The sequence below is a fragment of the Suricata suricatta genome, chromosome X, assembly GCF_006229205.1.
Source record: "Suricata suricatta isolate VVHF042 chromosome X, meerkat_22Aug2017_6uvM2_HiC, whole genome shotgun sequence".
Classification (NCBI taxonomy): Eukaryota; Metazoa; Chordata; class Mammalia; order Carnivora; family Herpestidae; genus Suricata; species Suricata suricatta.
The window spans coordinates 87,103,854-87,124,652 of NC_043717.1; the positions used below are offsets into that span (position 1 = coordinate 87,103,854).

The 20,799-nt window shown below is 37.6% G+C and overlaps 1 protein-coding gene across 3 annotated transcripts in view; it reads right to left on the bottom strand.

Annotated features, from left to right (window-relative positions):
* The window catches only part of TENM1 (teneurin transmembrane protein 1), a 552,583-nt gene that overhangs the window by 484,575 nt on the left and 47,209 nt on the right, over window positions 1-20,799 (bottom strand). For all 3 annotated transcript variants that reach the window (XM_029930000.1, XM_029929999.1, XM_029929998.1), the window contains exons 2-3: window positions 3,209-3,469; window positions 1,514-1,570 (exon numbers count right to left, since the gene is read on the bottom strand). In XM_029930000.1, the coding sequence (XP_029785860.1) occupies window positions 1,514-1,570; window positions 3,209-3,469 (318 nt within the window). The remainder of the gene's footprint in view (window positions 1-1,513; window positions 1,571-3,208; window positions 3,470-20,799) is intronic.

The following is a 20,799-nucleotide window of genomic DNA, read 5'->3' on the forward strand; positions in this document are numbered from 1 at the left end:
AAGTAATCAGTTGGATTTGGCTAGCTGGTTTCTAAATTGTTGTTTTAACTCTTCCTCCTATGTAAAATGTGGATGACAATAGAATATATTTTGCAGAGTGATCATGAGGATGGTATGATATGAAGATATTAAAAGCATATTTGGAAATGGTGAAGTACTGAACATTGATATTCTAGTTTATGTTACAAATAGTATTCTAAATCTTTATCTATATTAATTTATTCAATCATCCCAAAATCCTTGTAGTAGACATTAATACTATCCTTCTTTTATAGATGATGAAATTCAGGCACAGAAACTTTATATATAACTTTCCCAAGGTCACACAGCTGGGATTTACACCTAGGCTCTCTGGCTCCACAGTCCAACTTTTAATCACTATGCTCCACTGCCTCTCAAAAGTTTAAATCATTCTTGAAGGTCCATATTGGGCCAACAGAGACTTGCAGTAAGGACTAGGTTTTAGCAGACTGGGTCATCAGTTTGTCTTGGCAGCCCAGCCTAATTTTGTGATGCCCTATCTAGTTCCTAAAATAAACCCAAAGATGCATGTCCTTCACTCCTGAGTCTTCCAACTCTGTCTCAGTAAATAAAATTACACGATGAAGGTAGATAGATGGTTGGTTAGACTGAGGGCCAAATAAAACTAAACAGTTTCATTTCTGAAAGTCCCTAATACATCCATAGGATAAGGCACAGAAATACAGTCTGATGGCTCACCATGGTAAGCAGTTCTCATGGTGGGGATAGGGGAGGATAATGTGCATTGTGCATATTTTCCTCTGATCTTTTGCCTCCACCACCTCCCAAATTTGAGTCATTGCCCTGGGGTCAGATGTGACGATCCCCATCTCCTTCCAAGAGTCTAATTTTCATCAAAATCATTTAGAAATATTGCTTTCAGTATCCCTCGGGAAAAGAGGCAAAGCCTAATGAGCACAGTGAAGATGAAAGTAAAAGGACATCAATGTCCCGTCACTGAAAAATGACAGGGTGTAAACACAGGTTTACAGAGAAGAATGAACAACAGTCCTTTCATTGAAGGCGTTATTTGTAATTGATGACATAGCAAGCTTTTAGACCAAAGCCAGAGCACCTGAAGGAAAAGACCAAAGCCATATGCTAGGAGGCATTGTAAACTTACAGCAATATCTCAATTAATTAATGACTGGCACCATGCGAAAATCAGATATAACATAGGAAGAAGTGATGAGGCCAAACCCAATCCAACTTGATTTAAATCCACACCCCCATGTTTCCTTATCCCACCTTAAATACTGCATTGTCCTTTCCCCCATCTCCTGACTCACCTCCTCTTCACCACCAACGTACATATATGAAGTTTTCCAGAGGAAAGCAAACCAATAAGCAGCAAATGAACTCATCTTGGACAGATCAATTAACCACCTCTGTGTGTTGTTTGTCAGAGGGGCAGGGTTCCACTCTGTGGGGTGGGTGTCAGGGATGAGATGAGGTAAAAATATTCTGCTGTCAAATATTTGAAAACACTTACCTTGAGTAGAGCCAGCTTGAGCCTCCATGTCACAGCAAACAGGAGAGAACTTAAAACCTGTAATATTAAACATTTTATGAATTAATGCTCATCCTTCTGGGATTCCTCATCTTTAACCCGTACCCTTCATCCAATAGTATATTTTAAATAACAGATTCAAAGAAACATGATTCACATACCATAATGTTCACTCTCTTACAAAGTGGTTTTTAGTATTTTTGCAGTTCTACAACCATCACCAATATATAATTCCGGAATAATTTAATCACCCCAAAAGAAACCCCATACTTAAGGTCTTGCAGGAGTAGAAAACTGGTTGAACCCCATAGAGAAACTTCTTTTATTTTAATGTTTCAATCCAGTGAACTGGCTATAATTTTATATGTCAGGAGTGAGATGAGGGAGGATGAAAAGTCTCGGCGATGCAGGAGACCATCCAGCACACCTTTATTACATAAATTTGGTCATTATTTTTTCTGTTTCACAGCTGAAGCTCAGAAAACTTTAGAGAGTAGTCCAAGGTCACATAATTTCCATCCTAGTGCTCTTTCACTTGCATATGATTATGCATACATAGATTATCTACATTCTCATTTCCAAAACTCACCGCCTACACTTTTGGCCAAAACCAGCAATATATGCATGTGTACTTGAAACTAAACTAAAAAACAAACAACAACAACAAAAAAAAACCCCAAGACCCCAAGAATACTTGGTGATATTACAAAACATTATGGCCTATCATTAAGGAAAAGATAATCTAACTAGTGAGCAAATAGTCATTCCTGATTATATCATTGTGGCCAGGGTCCCCTGTGGGCTGAACCGGGCAGAAGAGGACAGAATAGAAAAAAGCTGTGGGTATAGAGCTCTCGGCTACCTCTCTGCCACCTGAGAAAATACTAATTAGCCACTGCTAACGGAGCAGGCCTACGGTCACGGGGATAGGACCTATGAAGTTTAGACAAAGAGAATGATGAAGAGCCTAGATTAATGTGTTTAATAAGCATTAATGTGCTTTTTTTATGAAAGGATTCTGTTCTTCAGTAGGGACAGAGGAGCAGACATAAATTAACCTCTTCACAACAAATCAAAATGATAAAACTTTTCTTTTTTGAAAAGTTGTAAGAAAATAATATGTAATTGAGATTTAATGATACTGCTATTATTACTTACCGTCTGGGAAATGGCTGAAGTTAATTTACCTTCTGGGTTTTTTTTTAAATCATTTCAGTCTAACCTGGTTAATTTGGATCTGTCTATGCAGTTGACAGTTTAATCTGAATTAAAATAGAGAGCACATGCAGAATATGCTTGCTATATAGTTGTTCATCTCATTGTTTATATATTGATATAAACCCAAATACATAAGATGTACTTTCCATAATAAATACCACTAGTATTACACTGGAAAATAAGGGCAGAAATAAAAGGTGAGTAATAAATATGACATGCGCAATATTGCTGACCACATGAGATTGCTTCCCTCGGGAGATCACCTGAAATAAAAACCATTTTATCTATCATTATAAATAAATGTGTGTATTTGCCAGATACTTAGTACATGCCCTGTCCATGGGAACCCACGATCCTGCATACAAAATTAAAGATAGGCAAACATAGGGAAGGAAAACAAATCAAAGGATAAAAACTGCATTCTCTCTGGGTTTTAAACAGTATAGATCGTTCCATTACCATTCTCCCCATCCGACTTCCTCTCATGGTCAGTGTCGGTCAAGGACAACGCGGAGTTGGCCCGGCTGGACAGACAGGAGCTGTGCTCTGATTTCATCCCTCTTATCCACATTCTCAGAGCGTGGTCAGGTGAGACAGCGCCTTCGGTTTCTGTATCCACATCAGACCCCATCTCTAGCTGGTAGCCGTGCCGAGAAATGCTGTGCATGTCTGTCTGGTAGCCAGAGCACAGAGTGTGAGGAGTTTCACAGAATTCCATCTCTGAGAAGAAACAAAGTGCAGAGAAAAAAGTTGAGAAACAGTAAGAAATACCCAAGAAAATTCTCCTTTCTGTCCTCACACCCCGCTCCCCCCCTTGCTAGTAATTATGTGTTTTTGCAAAGTTAGAATTCTGGCCCTTTTATTTATGGTAGCTAGGATTCTGTGCTTATTTTGCACTTCTGTGGCTTAAAATTATGCTCCTGTTGATTCTTACAAGGCTCTGGAAAAAGCATGCTCAAAATAGCTTTATAGCTACAATTTTAGGTTGCACAAAATGTAATGAAATAAGTGAGTGCAGAGGAGTATAAAGCATAGAAAGCTGTCCTTTAAAAGATTATTTCTCTTCCAGGAAGAATATATATGATCTGTAGAGCACACCTATGCTTAAAATATTAAAATTATCAGCTTTTCTAAGTATTTCATACACATTAGATTTAAGAATAAATAATTCAATGTGAAAAATCTGGGGGAAAACATTACATTTAAATATACTTCTCTAAAGTACGTTTCTCAAAACACATTCGTCTAACCACCAAAATTATGGGCACTTAATATCATTATTTTCCATTGTCTTCAAAGGAGTCTGAGGCCAAATTGATGCTAACAATTCTGATTCAACCATTCTTTCAACAAATTCATTAAAAATATTCCATTGTGGACCACGTATCAGGAGTGCTTCAGGGTTTGGATTTTCCCCCTCTTTTCTGCCCTCACACTGAGTCTTAGATCCAAAAAGTACTTAGGGTTGTAGAGCTAGTGTAATGAATCCCCGCTTTTTACAACTGAGGAAAATAAGGTCCAGAGCGTAGGTAGCATCCGTCTATTGCCCATGTCAGAGAACAACAGATCCCTCTTTCCTAAAACACCCTTCTGGGTATGGTTTTTGCTAGACACCAATAAAGCCCTGTCCACTCACTGCATGAATATCAGGCATTCAGTCTTACAGTCTATTTTGCATTCAATTATGGCAAGGTGTCCAAAAGGGGAAAAGATGCCTTAACGGTCGCTAATAAGTTAATGAAAAATGACCACATGCCAAGATATATCATCTGAAACGTCTATGTAATACTTAGATAAGGTAATCCGGGGATGTTGTACACTATATAGGATTTTCTCAGACTGACATCAGAGACAGGGTATGTCATCTGGCCAGGAAGAAGCTTAACTGAGTGCATCTAATCCTTAGCACATATCAATAAAATGCAAACCCTAAAATGAATTTCACTCTTTTAATACAGAAAGTGCTAGAATTTAGAATGGCAGAACATACACTAGAAATGAGAGTGCAGAATATGAACATATGTTTCAAAAATAGTGATTTTTGTGATATATAATTGCCAAAAAAGGGTTTAACAAATCAAATCTTAATGCTTACTTAATAGCCACCAGGTGCTCAGCACTGTGTTCTATGAAACAGATATTGTGGGTATACATAAATGTATTAGGATAATTCAATTATAAATTATATTTTCAGAGTGATAAGTCACTGCTAAGCATGTTACTTATGATTTCTGTGATGCAGGTCTTTTTTTTAATATTTTATTTATTTTTAATACAGAGAGAGACAGAGCATGAGAGGGAGAGGGGCAGAGAGAGAAGGAGACACAGAACCGGAAGCAGGCTCCAGGCTCTGAGCTGGCTGTTAGCACAGAGCCTGATGCGGGGCTCGAACCCACGAACGTGAGATCTGACCTGGGCCGAAGCCGGAGGCTCAACCGACTGAGCCACCCAGGCGCCCCGATGCAGGTGTTTAAGAGTAATTTGGTTTTTCCACAAGAATTTCTCTAAATTCCAAAGGAATGATGTTTTAAAAATAGGCATGATGTTCACCTGTCAAGCATAAAACCTCAGGAAACTGCGCCTCTCTTTGACATAAGGCTAAAAGTAAAAATCTATTTTGCCAAATATAAATCTCAGTCATCTAGAATATTGTGATCAGCTAATATTCATGCTTCTTAATTTCACATGTTTCATTATCCAATCCTACTGTGCAATTGTTGCTACAGCAACCTGATAATGAACCTGTCAGCTTGAAGCTGCAGGAAAGGAATTTTATGTAGCCTGCTTTCACAACTTCATTCCCCTAGACCAATGCTTCTCAAACTTCAGCATGCTTCAGGATCACCTGGACGCCTTGTTAAAACGCTGATTGCTGTGCCTGCCCTCCAGTTTCAGTTTCGAATAGCAGGTCTGGAGTAAGGCTGGAGAATCTGCATTTCTAACAAGTTCCCAGGTAAGACCTACACTACTGGGCTACTGGCCCAGGGACCACACCTTGAAAACTCCATTCCTCGATATTTCTCTGAAGTCAGTGGAAGCCAGGAAAAGGGGAGAAGTGACAGAACAACCTTGTTGTGGCATTACAAAAGATTTTGCAGCAATCAGCTCTACTTCTATTTGGAGACACGAGAAAGAATGTGCTTGAATTGAATTGCTATGAAGTGTCCCCATTTATTTTCTATGGACACAGGGCACTAATTAGGAAATTTACTTTCAAAAGCACAGACTTGCATTTATTTTCACTCCTACAATGGCACTGAGATGTGATTTTCTAAAGATTTGAATTTGAGCATCTGAATCACAGTAAAGACATTCATTGGCAAAGGATGAGCAAATAAAACTAAATGCACAGCCAATTTGACACTCTGTATAATAAAATACTATAGAAGGCTAAAAAATAAAGATCACTGGCAAATGTAGAAAAAATGCCTTTTCATTAGAGATTTTTTTCCCATTCAAAAAGAAATTTGACCATTGTGAAATATGTGTAATGAAATATGGTATATAATATGATCAAAAATTGCATAGGATTTCTATTAGAACCATAGTCTGATTTGAACACAACGATTAAACCACAAATTCTCTAATTAAATACAACCAGATAGGGGACCTGGGTGGCTGAGTTAGTTAAGTATCTGACTTCGGCTCAGGTCATGTCATGATCTCATCATTTACAAGTTTGAGCCCCATGTTGGGCCCTGTGCTGATAGCTCAGAGCTTAGACTCTGCTGAGGATTCTGTTTCCCTCTCTCTCTGCCCCTACCCTGCTCATGCTCTGTATGTGTGTGTCTCTCTCAAAAATAAATAGACATTAATTTTTTTTAAAAATACAACCAGATAAAAGTACACTTCTTTATCAACACATAATTAGAAAAAGTAACAACGTAATTAAGCAATCAGTTGTTCTTTTTTTAATGTTTAAAAAGAGAGACAGAGAGAGAGAGAGAAGTTTCCCTTACAGTAAGTGATGTGAACATTTCTCTTTCTTGAAATCAACATTACCATTGTAAATTATTTCCTTAAATACACAAATGTCTTGGTGGTGTTCAAAATTCCCATAGGATGCATCTTCTGTAAAGCACTTACAATACACCTTAGGTGGTAGCTTTTAGTCTTCCGCATAAACCTTGTTACCTAAAATACTACGTATTCCCTAGAGAAGATGAAGTTCAATTGGATTTATTATAGGTCTACTCTTACCAAAAAGCTAGCCATAAGAGAAATGAAAGTGTATCTTAAGATACCTATGATTTAAATGGATAGATGGGGAATTACAATTCAGGAATAAACAAATACAGATGTTGCCAAATGGATGATGTATTGGGGGCTTCACGAACATGTATTTAAATTTTATTATAAGAAAAACCTATTTTGCAACCTCATAAAAAACAAAATCTGAGCAAATTAATATAGTTGAAATCCAATTTTTAAAGGGGGCAGAAGATTCGAAGAAACACTTCATTAAAAAAAGGTATACAAATAACCAATAAGCAATTGAAAAGATGCTCAATGCCATTAATTACCAGGAAAGCATAAACTCAAACTACAGTGAGATGCCATTGTATATACCTACCAGAATGGCTAAAAAAAACTCCTGACCACACCAAGTGTCGACAAGAATGTGGAGCAACTATATAGACTGCTAGTGAGAAAGTAAAATGGTACATTTGCCAGTTTCCTCAAAAGGCAGAGACACTTAACAGGAGAGCAATATACTGCTGGATATTTATCCTAAAGAAATGAAAACTTTTGTCTAAACAAAATTACATACAAGACTTTTCATAAGCTTTATTCATAAGAGCTAAAAAGAAGATACAACCCAAATGTCCACAAATAGCTAAAGGCAAAACTACTTGTGGTAGATATGTATATATATATATATATATATATATATATATATATATATATATATATATACATACATACAGGATATGTGGAGTATGACTCAGTCCTAAAAAATGAGCCAACTATTGATACATAACAAGATGCATAGACCTCAAAATAATTATGCTGAGTGAAAGAAGACCAATGGAATGTCCACATTCTGTATGCTTCTCTTTAAAAAAAATTCTAGAACACGCAAACCCATCCATCAGTGGTGGCTTGAGGGAGAGAGGGAGGGAGAAATGTAGAACAAAGGGGCACAAGACAACATTGGGGATCTAAATCTTTGTTCTCCTGCTTGTGACAATAGTTTTGTATGTGCAGTACATGCCAAAGTTTATCATTGTACACTTTAAGTATGTGTAGTTTATTGGATTTGAATTATACCTCTATATAATTTTTAGTGGATTATATACCACCAGAAAATAGGACAGTGAGGAGGAGAGCCAGCCAATTTTCATAGATGGAGCCAAGGATCGTGAGTTAGAAGCATACCCTACTCTGTTCCTCCTAATGGAAGAAAGTACATGTAGCATGAATGAAAAGGTAACCAAAATGCAATCTTGCTTTTATCTAAGCCAAGAAGCAATCAAGGCTAACTGATGCATGATTTCCCAGTGATTCTCTAGGAAGCCCTGTTTTCCTAGGAACATAACAGTTGAAAGCCAATTTTAGGGGGGAACTAAGAATGACACTGATCACTGATGACCTTTCATTTCTAAGGGAACATTCTGTAATTGGGGATCATGAGAATAAGTTGAATGGATCTGGCACAAAGGATCGCTTTAGGCCACTATTAATGCTAATAAATTAATAATTTTTTAAGTGCTATGAAGTGCCAAGTAAAATGAACTACTGAATTTTCTCTCTGAATCTAGGGATTGATCTTCAGGTGTTCAGCCTGGAGAAGCCATTTATCAAAACTTGAAAGGGAAAGTCATAGTTATCTATGTCAGCATTTTTCTAGAAATGCCATTTTTGAGTTTGAAAAGCTCAAGACTTAATTTTCCTTAAAATTCCACCCATCCAAATTTCTTCTAAAAAGGGAGTTTTAAGGCATCATACTCCAAATAAATAATTGGAAGTCAAAAAGCATGATTAATCTTAGCCATGACCTGAGTGATTTGTGATATAACATCTAAAGAGTGTAGTCCATTTCCAAAGTAAGGAAAAGGGGGAGGGGATAAAATTATTAGCTTTAATTACTGTGACGTATAATAAGCCTTATGGACTACATGAAAAAGCAGGTGTTTTTAATTAGACATGTTGTTTTTGGATAAGTCACTTACCATCCTAGGTTTCTGCATTTGTAAAATATTCAGGTCCACTAGGAATAAATATCTGGGTAACTCCCTTGTTATAAAATTCTGGAGTTACAACTTGACCTGTTATGTGGAATGGTTAATATTTTTAAATGGGGGAAGAATTAGTCGTTTTATATATCAAGGTGCTATTCATGCTTTTGTTATGAAGGATAATCAGCATGTTAGCTAAATTAGATCTTGTGTCAAGATTACAAATCTTGAAATATTGATACAGCTTAGGTGTCCACTGTGAACTACAAAATTATCAATAGAGTATGTAAAATACATGATGTAAAAAGAAAATCAACTGATAGGGTGCCTGAGTGGTGTAATTGGTTAAGCATCTGACTCTTGATCTTGGCTCAGGTTGTGATCTCATGGTTTGTGAGTTCGAGCCCCGCATAGGAATCTGCACTGTTGGGGTGGAGCCTGCTTAGGATTCTGTCTCTCTTTCTCTCTCTTCCCTTCCCCCACTTGTGAGCGCGCGCTCTCTCTCTCTCTTTCTCAAAATAAATAAATAAACTTTAAAAAACTTTTTAAAAATCACCTGAGTAAATAGTTACTCATCAAACATAAAACTGTCAGTTAATAAACATGGATATTGTAAATAGTACTCTATAGCATAATGAATAAAAATTCACACAATTAAAAAGTATTACTGACCCACTAAAAATTCATTACTCGTTCTAGGGAAAATATTATGAGTTATTATAATCTTAAGTGAAAGAAAGAAAGAGAGAGAGAAAGAGAGAAAGAAAGAAAGAAGAAAGAAAGAAAGAAAGAAAGAAAGAAAGAAAGAAAGAAAGAAAGGAAGGAAGGAAGGAAGGAAGGAAGGAAGGAAGGAAGGAAGGAAGAAAGAAAGAGAGGGAGGGAGGGAGGGAGAGAGGGAGGGAGAAAAATTAGCAAAACCACAAAGAACACAAATGATTTTCCCTACTGGGTACAATTTTGTACTTCTGGGTTTAGGGGCTCTGAAGATAAAATGATATCAAATTGTCAATCAAATCAGTTCATCTTAGTTTACTTAAACACAGCTCTACTGAACACCCACTCAATTTTAAGTGAAGAAAACAAAACAAAATAGACTTCTCTGATTTATCAGTCTTATAAAATTAACTCATTTTAATTTCCTCTTACTTTATGAAAAAACTTCACCAAGTACACAATAGTCCTGTACTAGGCGCTGAGCAGACTGAGTTAACAGGACCATGCCATGTCCTTTGGCAAGTTCCACAGAGAGCTTTTTTAAAGGCCCAAATGACCACAAAGTAATAAAGGCACACCACCCAGACATGACCTTTATTTTTCTGCTGAGGGCTTATCAGCGTTTTCTGGGGCACAGCAGTGAGAGATGCAGTATTCCCACATGTACGTCTGGAGCTCATGGTTGTCAGAGGACTTCAAGAAAATAGCAAAGCTTCCTAAGCCTAATCTCCCTCTTCACAGGTTCAAATGTACCCATTATCTCAGTACTCAGGACCTACGAATTATGCCTTATTTAATTTTCAAGATTTCTCCATCTGTCAGTATAGTGAAAAGCACAGCAAAAAATCTGGGCAGAGTTAAAAGCCTGAAGTATAAAGGTTCATGCTTTGTGACCAACACTGGCTAACTGGAGCCATCCCGGAAAATAGTTAACAGACTATGTTAATGTCAAAAAGGATGCTCTCGGAAGGACAGTAAGTTGGAAATCTGTAAAAATGTCTCAAACCAGAGAAGGACACACTGTAACAGAATGTCAAAAGGAAGGGAGATGAGGAAGGAACCTGGAAGAAATCAAAAGGGACTCCAATCATATTTAGAGAGACAGGAGAATATCCTTCAGCAATCTAAGAAGGTAGGACATTTGATATGGAAATAAGCAATTTCCTGTCTCTTTCCTTGAACTAACATTCGCCTCAGTGCAGGGCCCTTATAGACTGTACTCACATAAGATAGGCGAACTTGCTGTGAGGGTAACACACAGCTGTTATCACCACAATGAAAAATGTGATGCTTGCTCTCCAGCGTCCATAACAAGAGCCTGGAAAAATAATCAGGGACTAAAAAAGATGGTGGGAGGTCCTGGACTTCAACAGAAATTTAGATCAATGAGAACCTGTGCATGTCCCCTTTATTTCAACATTTCGAATAAGACAGAAACTTCCTGGCCTAAATGAGAAATTTTCAGGGCTACTGAACACTGAAAATGCATGGTGCTCAATGGCCCTAAAAATTTCTCATTTCTTACCTTTGTTGGTCCAATTTTCTGGCTGTTCATAACTCTTTGGAGCCTGAATTCTTATTGACCACTGTGGTCTTCCAGGTATACTTGTGCATTTTCATTATGGTCACAAAGCATGTGAAGCTGTTTGTTTAATGTGTGTGTGTGTATGTGTGTGTGTGTGTGTGTGTGTGTGTGAGAGAGAGAGAGAGAGAGAGAGAGAGAGAGAGAGAGAGAGAGAGAATTTTAAACTGTATTAATCTGCAGCACAATTCCACCTGCAGAAGTGAGATGAGTGAGCTAAAGAGTTAAATAACCACAAAAAGCCCTTGTGAGTGCTTCAAACAATACTCACAAAAGCAAACAGTGTGCCTTCCATAACGTTCTACCCTGATCTGTAGGCATTTATTTTGTGATGATTGAGTAAAGATACCAAGATAGAACTGTGCACCAGAGTCACCGTTTACAAAAAACTACTGAATAAACTACATTCTGCTCTGTTAGGGGGTTCTTCTTACCACCATTCAAAGATGCCCCCATTTACCTTTATCACCATATCTCTGGATGTATTGTGCCAACCACCTGGAACACCTCCCTCCGATTTTTCACAAATCTAATTGCTGTGTCCAGCCTGTGTCCTTACCTTCACAAGGTATTCTCCAACTTTCCCCTTCTCCCGATTTTCTTACACTCATCCATAGCATTTCTAAGCTTTACTATACCTGACTGTAAATTTCTTTCTTCTCTATATGTATATCATCTGTATTACCTCCTAAATTAGACCTCCACATTCTCCAGCATTTTCTAAACTTTTGGTATCTCTCAAAACCAAATGAGATAATTTCCACAAAGCGTTGGGTGATTTATCATGGCTCAGATAAATATAAGGTAGTTTTATCATCCCCTCAGGCCCTAGAATAATTCTGGACAAGGACTGATCATTAAATCCCAAAGTTTTAAAGTCAGTAGTTAATAGGGAGATGCTCTTGAAAGGATTAAATTCATGAATACAATTCTGATGCATATGAGATGGGTTTGCTTACCATAAAACAATGCCTACTAATGCAAATTGAAAAATTGTTATTTTCGTAAATTAACTATGCATTTCAAATGATAGACACTCCACAAATTTGCCAAGAGGAGAAAGACAGCAGCCCACTGGCTGTGGATTCAGGAAAAACAATTTATAGCAATATTAGACTAATGGAGAACACGTTCTCTGTATTGTCTTCTGACTGAAATAGTATCACAAAGGAAACTGCCCTCACTATATTGTTTGGCTTTATGAATTGGGAAATGACTCCCTGTTAAAATTCTTCAGAATACACTCCAGGGTATAGAACTGGGAAGCTTCTTAAAACCAGTCTAAAAGCCTTAGTTCAGACGATCTTTCAGCTAGCTTGAATGGAAACTTCTTTCATCCTTCTCATCCATCAGTTTCATCCCATTTACCAGATAGAAATTCCAATCTTAGCAAATCTGTCGAGTGTCCTGGAGGGAGGAGGTAGCTCCTCTGAGAAACTGCTTTCATGAATTTTTTTTAGGAATATTAAAGAAGAAACTCTCCAAATAGGCAAAGGCTGTGGAAATAATTCTTGGGACACTCATCAGGGACTTAAGAATATGAATTCTATTTACAGGAAAACATTAAATTCTAGAGAACTTAAAACATTAAAACTTTAAAGTCTTGACTTCCAGTCAAGATAGAATGACAGGGGTCAAATTTATTCTCCTACCTGAAATAATAACAACAACAAAAACCAGATAAAATATACCAGGGACACCTGAGTGGCTCAGTTGGTTAAGCATCTGACTCTTGATTTCGGCTCAGGTCAAGCATGATCTCATGGTTGGTGAGTTCAAGCCCCACATTGGGCTCTGCACTGGCAGTGGGGAGCCTGCTTGGGATTTTCTCTCTCTCCTGTCTCTCTACCCCACTTGCTGTGTTTTCAAAATAAATAGATAAACTTTATAATATTAAAAACATATATATACCAAACAACAGTGTTTTAGACAATGGGCAACAAAGGCCAGTGATTCCTGAGATATAGGAAATGACTCCATTTCCTATAGTCCATTTTCTATAGGCGTGCAAAGAGTTCCTAGACCTCCACATAGGGAGGGAGGATAACGGTGGATCCTAGCAGTCTCTCTAAATTGAGGAGATGGACCTGGTAGTCTGGGAAAGCCAAAAACAGCTAGAATTTGCAGTACAGAGCACCAAACAGGAGAGAGCTGGATGGAAAGAGACCTCCAGGGATCTGCAGAGCCCCCCAAACTGTCCCCAACAGTCACTGGAGTCCTGAATGGCACAAGCATGGTAGAAAACCACCTGAGACTAGACAAAGAACCACCTGGAAGGATTAAAGGAAACAACTTGGAATCTGAAGCAGGGCTGGAAATAGTCCCAGTTCTCAAAAGCCAGAATAAAAAAATAATCTCATAATTCATAGGCATTGGGTCCATTCTGATAAATACATCGTGAGCTGAAAATATTATAGGTCAAAATTGCATTTAACATTCCTAACCTACTGATCACCATAGGTTAGCCTGGACTGCTTTAAGCATGCTCAGAACACTTACATGAGCCTACAATTGGGCAAAATCATCTAACAAAAAGTATATTTTATAATAAAGTGTTGGATATCTCATGTAACTTATTTAATACTGTGCCGAAAGTGAAAACCAGAATGGTTGTATGGGTGCAGAATGGTTGTCAGTGTACCATTGTTGACCTTCGTGTTTGCATGGCTGGCTGGGGGCTCTGACTCAGCATCATGAGTATCATACTACAAATCAGTAGCCTAGGAAAAGATCAAAATTCAAAATCTGAAGTTGGGTTTCTACTGAAAGCATATTACATTCGCACCATCATAAAGGGAAAAATCTTAAGTTGAGTCATCATATGTAAAGCATTTATTAAAATGCAGACTCATCAATAGCGACAGAAAGCAGATCAGCGGCTGCCTGGGAATGAAGTGGATGGGGAGTGGTAGAGAGAAAGGCATTGTAAAGGGGCATGAGGAAACTTCTGGGAGGTGATCGATACATTCACTATAATAATTGTTGTGATATTTTCATGGGTCACCATTTGTCACTATTTGCCAAATTGCACACTACAAATACAGTTTATTGGATTTTATACCTTGATAAGCAAATTTTTAGAAAATGGATGTAGGAAACAAGAATGTTTCCTCTTTGCCTAATTTATTTTTTAATGTTTATTTATTTACTTTGAGAGACAGGGAAAGAGGGCCAGCATGGGAAAAGGCAGACAGAGAAGGAGAGAGAGAATCCCAAAAAGGCTCCACACTGTCATTACAGACACCAATGTGGAGCTCGATCTCATGAACAGTGACATCATGACCTGAGCCAAAATCAAGACTAAGGCTTAACCAACTGAGCTATCCAGGTACCCCATTTGCCTAGTTTAAATGTCCCCATTGAACACTGAGAACAATGAAACAAAGTAACATCATCGATATGATACTAGAAAACCAATCTGTGTTCAGAAACTACCATGAATGAGGGAAATGACAGATGACTTTCTCTTGACTTGTCTGCCATTTTGCCTTCATTCCAGTGGGCAGTCACAAGGGCTTCAATTCTGGACACTGAAATTCCTGAATGCTTAGGTCATTATAAACTGATGTAAACATGATCAACAGATTCGTTTTGATCCTAATATGGCAGGAAGGATTCATGGGCCAATTTGGGCTGAGTGATAAATTACCATAACTGATCAGGTGGTCTCCATGCCAGTGACATACATCTGCCATTCCCACCTAACAAGCTACTTGCCTTTGTTTTATTCTATAGCTACAGATTTCTCTCATGATCCTAGCTTATAATTCTGACCAAATGCATGTCTTTTGTTTCAAAGAACACTAGATGAGAGGATATGGTTAAATTAACTCAGTGCAAACCAGCCCTACCCTTTAAGTAGCCCTCAAAATCTAACTCTCAACTATGAGAGGTTAGTAATGGTCCCTTGGTTTACCACTGATTTCTGCAAAAGTTCTTTAGTAGCATAGTATATATATAGTCAATGGCTGCCTGGGTTATACAGAGACAGTAGCCTAGTAGTCAAACATGCTAGCAATCAAGTCCACTGCTGACCTCATTCTGAAGTATAGTTGATGTGAAATGAGAGAATTCTTTTTGAGGATATGCTTATGTTATAGTCCTACCAGTACCAGAACTTCTATTTGAGAATGAAAGGTCATTCTCTATTTACTGTGGAAACTGGGAAATTGATCTACCTCAGTTACCAGGAAATTCACTCATAATCAAAAAAGTACAAGGTTTTAAACTAAAACACTTGGACTACTGATTCTAACATCAAAGCACATATTCTCCAGTCCCAGAGCACAAGTGGATGGAGGGCAAGCTACCAAGGAACATGCAGTTTTACACACTAAAAAAAAAAAAGAAAGTACATTCAAACATGAATTTAGCATATTCTATGTACCAGGCCCTAAAACATACCTTATTTGACTTAATCCTCACAGTATGCCCTGTGAGAAAGGTTGTTATTATCCCTATTTTTCAAATAAAGCAACTGAGGCTCAAAGAGAGATTAAGTAAACTGTCCAAGGCCACAAAAATACCAACTGGCATTAATTTAGAACAATTTTAACAGAATCCTAATCACCTTATACAGCATACGAAGTTGTAAGTAGCACATTCAAATTCACAGCCTAGTTCTCATTTGTGCAACGTGTGTGTGGCTGCTGCTACAACTTTCTGCTTCTCGCCTCCCAAGTTTCATTCAGCTAGCTGCTGTTTCCATCTGGATCTTCACAGCCAGCCACCAAAATACTTGGAGGGATATGGCAGCTGGCAGACAATGGGCATTTCCTTTGTCACTGACAGTATAAAAAAAGAGAGACCCTTAAACTGTGTATATATTAGCTCATTGTTCTTGTATGAGCTTCATGTATTTTTACACCTCCTTTTGAAGTATTATTCCACTTTGTACTAATTCTTATGGATTCACTTCACCAGCCTCATGTCACTTTGACTCAATGAAAATAACAGTGATATTTTAAAGCATATTCTGTGCTTCCAGACAACAGAAACAACATCTGTGTCTATAGGCGGACAAATAAAAGAAAACGTTGGCCTCTCCTGTGTTTAGCTCCCTAGTTCGCAGCAGCTGCCTTGAGGAGAGTTTGAAATTATTTAACAACATTAACAAAGATGAGATGAATATTATTCATTGGGAATTGTGTGTTGGAGTATTACTTCAGCACATTATCACCCAGCCAGAGGAGACAATCGGATCAAAATTGGGGGCATTTCCTGTTTACGAGGTAGCATTATCATCTCAGGCTAAATAGACTGAGCCTAAATCTGTAATCTACATTAAGAATTTTACATATATCCCAGCACTCAGAGAACGTTTTTGAGTTGAAAATATTCTAAATTTTCTAATTAAATGTTGAGGAAGAGTTTTCTTTATTTTAAATTTACCAAGGAGGTAGGAAATTAGATAAAAGCATGCTTCTCTTTAGCGCTCATTCAGTGCTAACATTGCAGGTGAGCTCTACAAAATGCGTTTTTTCAGAACCTCTTAAAGCTAGAAAGCAAATACAAACAGCAACAATAACATTAGCGCTTTTGAATTAGAAATTTATATGGCCCAATTCCTTATTAACATTGCTCGAAACATTTAACCCGAATGAGCAAATGAACATTCCAGGCACTTAAGAAACAACGGACAATCTATATACATGAATGCAATCATGTTTATTTTACAGATTTTGGAAAGATGTGCAGGTCAGACAATCTATGGGGACTGCTCAAGGGCATTAATGATGTACAGGACCAGTGTCATACGGGTCTACACAATGCCTGGACAGTTGTCTCCATTCAATTCCGAAATCATCATCTTGGGGGACAAAACACCCTAAAGAAACAGTCAAACAGAGATCTGATGCTACACTGACAAAACATCTGTTTGGCTAGACTCTCACTTTCGACACAGGTAACTGGCTTTCACTAATTCTAAGGTTCGTCCTTGACATGATTCTAAGGGAAGTCAGATCCTTTCGTCTACTCACTTGCTCTTTTGTAGCCTCTCCCACTCCATACCAAGTATCTCGTATTTTAATTTCCATTATTTCACTTCCTTATTGAGAATGCTACCTCCATGTATTTATTCTCCCTTTCTTGTTCAAAAGTTCCTTTTTCCAGCCAATTGCCTCAAAGCACAGCACTGTGCTAGCAAATCTGAGAAATCTAACCCAGGCTTAGTATTACTGCTTATTATTGCTTTTCCCAAACCCATGCCAAATTATACACTATCATTTTTAAGCTTATTTATTTTAAGCTTATATATATATATATATATATATATATATATATATATAGAGAGAGAGAGAGAGAGAGAGAGAGAGAGAGAGAGAGAATGAATCTCAACCAGGCTCAGCACTGTCAACATGGAGCCCAATGCCAGGCTTGAACTTACGAACTGTGACATCATGACCTGAGCTGAAATCAAGAGTCGGATGCTTAACCAACTGAGCCACACAGGTGCCCCGATAGTATAATTTTTAATAGAGCACTTCCACCCTTATTTTTCACACACTCAGTTTGTAAGTTATTCAATTGGTACTTAACTACCTTCTGTGTGACAGGCACTATGGTAGGATCCAAGCAGATGAGAATGAGGGGCCGGCTGGGGGGACCAACCTATTCTCTGCCCTTGAAAAACTGACAATCCTGTGCACAGGAGATGATGACAAGACAAGGAGGGAAGTGCCATGATGGATTTCTACATAGAGAGCTATAGATTCCGAGGGAAATGAGGGACTCATCCACCCCAGAAGATGGGATGGCTTTAGAGAACAGATGAGACTTTGCCCTGCATCTTAAAGAATAAATATGCCTCTAGTAGTAAATATGCCTTTTACCATCTTAAAAAGGCGGTAAAAACATTTCTCACAGAGAGAAGCTCTGTGTTAAAGGCAAAGATACATGCAAGGGAGTGGTGAATTCGAAGAATAACAAAGAATTCCCTCTGTCTCTACTGTAAGTGTATGGACAGAGGAGTCAGTTTGCAAAGGGCCTTATATGCCATGTTAAGGAACCAGGCCTTACTTTTCTCAAAATATATCCCATGCTGCTTCCTGTTCCTCTATGCAAGGACTCCAGAATCAGTCATTTACACACCACCAAAGTATAAGAAGTTTTCAGAAATCTAAAAAGTAGCTTGGAAATTCTAGAGCTCTGAGTTTTAATCCAGAATGGAAAGAAATTCATTTTTAAGCAAATATTTATGACCCATATAATGTGGCAGGCACCATTACAAGTACTAGAGAAACGGCAATGAATAAAACAAAGGTCTCTGCCTTCATGGAACTCTTATTCTAGTTGGAATAAATTTGTATTCACGGTGTTCGGACCAAACTCAGCATCAGAATCACACAGACTTTCACCTGTATATTAATCTGCTTATTATTATCTGTATATTTCATCTGGGTATTACTTCAGGGTCCTGCCAGATGCTTCCTTAAACCTTGAGTATATGAAAGCGGTGACACACAGGACTTCAGCTTCTTGTAACAACTGATATTTACCACGTGAAAATGATTTCTCCTGTGCATCCGCCACTAGGGATGTTGAGGTCCACAGGAAGCTATGCTAAAATACGCTGCATCTGACCCTGCTGTATGCATTCACTTTGCTTCCCAGAAGACTTCTCGTTAAATACCTGGGAGCTGAATACAATCTTGGGGGAGAAGAAAGGGGGAGGGCAGCCTTCCGTGATTGGGTCTTGCTGGGAGGAAGAAGAGAAAAATTGAATACTCCACAGTTTATCTATAAAATTATAAGCATACCACTGTTCTACTTCATGATACATAATCAATAAATAAAAGTCCATAGCATATCGTATATAAATGCCAAATAATATTTGCTCTAAGAATTTCAAGGCTAGGCAGGATTATTTAAAACAGTCCATTTGTGGGGCGCCTGGGGTGGCTCAGTCGGTTAAGTGTCCGGCTTCGGCTCAGGCCATGATCTCACGGTTCGTGGGTTCAAGCCCCACATCGGGCTCTGTGCTGACAGCTCAGCTCTGTATCTCCCTCTCTCTTTGACTCTCCCCTGCTAGCGCTGTCTCTCTCTATCTCTCAAAAATAAACTTTAAAAACCATAAAACAGTCCATTTGTGAACAGTTTTAATTTTAGCATTAGGCTAAAATTATAGAAAGATAACTTTCATTCATGTAGGAAATCAGTTTTATTTCTTAACCTACATAAAATTCAAATGGGCCTTAGGAGAGGTGTGAAAAGAAAGCTAACTGGAAAGGCCATTTTGAATTCTAATTATTCATATATAAAATTGAAATACATATTATCTACCAGTATATTATAAATGCCACTAAATTGCAAGGCCACACTTCAATAAAAAAGCCCTTAACAATAAGAATTGGTAGAATAATTTCAGTATAAAATTGGGCTCATTGGTACATAAAAGTTGGAAAAACATTTATCATAACTTTTTGCTTACTGCTACTAGTCATTTAAAAGATAATACTGGAATTTTATAAGTAGAAGTAGCAACTTACATCTACGATACACTTTCCAACCTGATTCTATAAATAAATATTTCATTAATACAAATAAAGAAAAAAATTCCATGCTCCCTCCTAAGGCTTTTCATGCTAAATAAGAAATATCCTAGCTCTCTTAGTGAGGTGACAGAAAGCTACTTAGTGATCTGATACATTCGTGTAGGGTGACTAGGGTGCAATTAAAGCAACTGGAAGAAGTAATTTACTAAAAGTACCCCCTACTAGTTTGAAGAGTTAATATGCATCTTTCCTCTAAAATGGATGATTTCCTCTTACTTGTTAGCAACATAATGACCCATACATGGCACACACCACGAGCAATGGGTTTTCTTAATAAAAATGAGTAATAGGTACCTAGGTATATAATATATCCACATGTGCACACACTCATACATTGTGATTTTCAGCCATACCTTAATCTATGATTTGTAAAACACAAGAAACAGACTGGCTCCACTAGGATGTCTCTAAACCCAGAAGCCAAAGTTCAGCCAGAGACACAGGAGACAAATTGACGGCTGATCTCTGAACTGAAGAAGGACAAGAAATCCTACCATGGAAAAAAAAAGCATGGAAAAGCAGGCATATGCTTTTACCAAATTTTGTATTCACTAATTTGTTACCTTTCCCTAGCTACCAGATGTCAGATTAAATGGTTACCTTATGATCCCTATATTATTAGTAGTCGTAAAATTAATAAATTATAATAATTATAATGTTATAATATAATTAAAATTACAATAAATAGTTAATAGAACATAATATTATATTATAATATTTAATTAATATAAAGTATTAGTAGTAGTAGTTATTCTCTTACCATGTGCCAGAAACTGTGCTACGCACTTCTCATACATTATGCATTTAATCTTCACAATAACTCTCAGAGGTAAGTATTAGTATTACTCTCAATCAACTACTGAGGAAAGTGACTTTGCAGTAGTTAAGCCACTGGACTAGTAACAGGTGAAGTCAAAATTCAAATCCCAGTTATCTGTGTTTAACACCTTTTGTTTCTAACTACTACTTAGTAGCAGAAAGGATATGCATTCTCTTGTTACAGCTAAAATGAATTCTTAA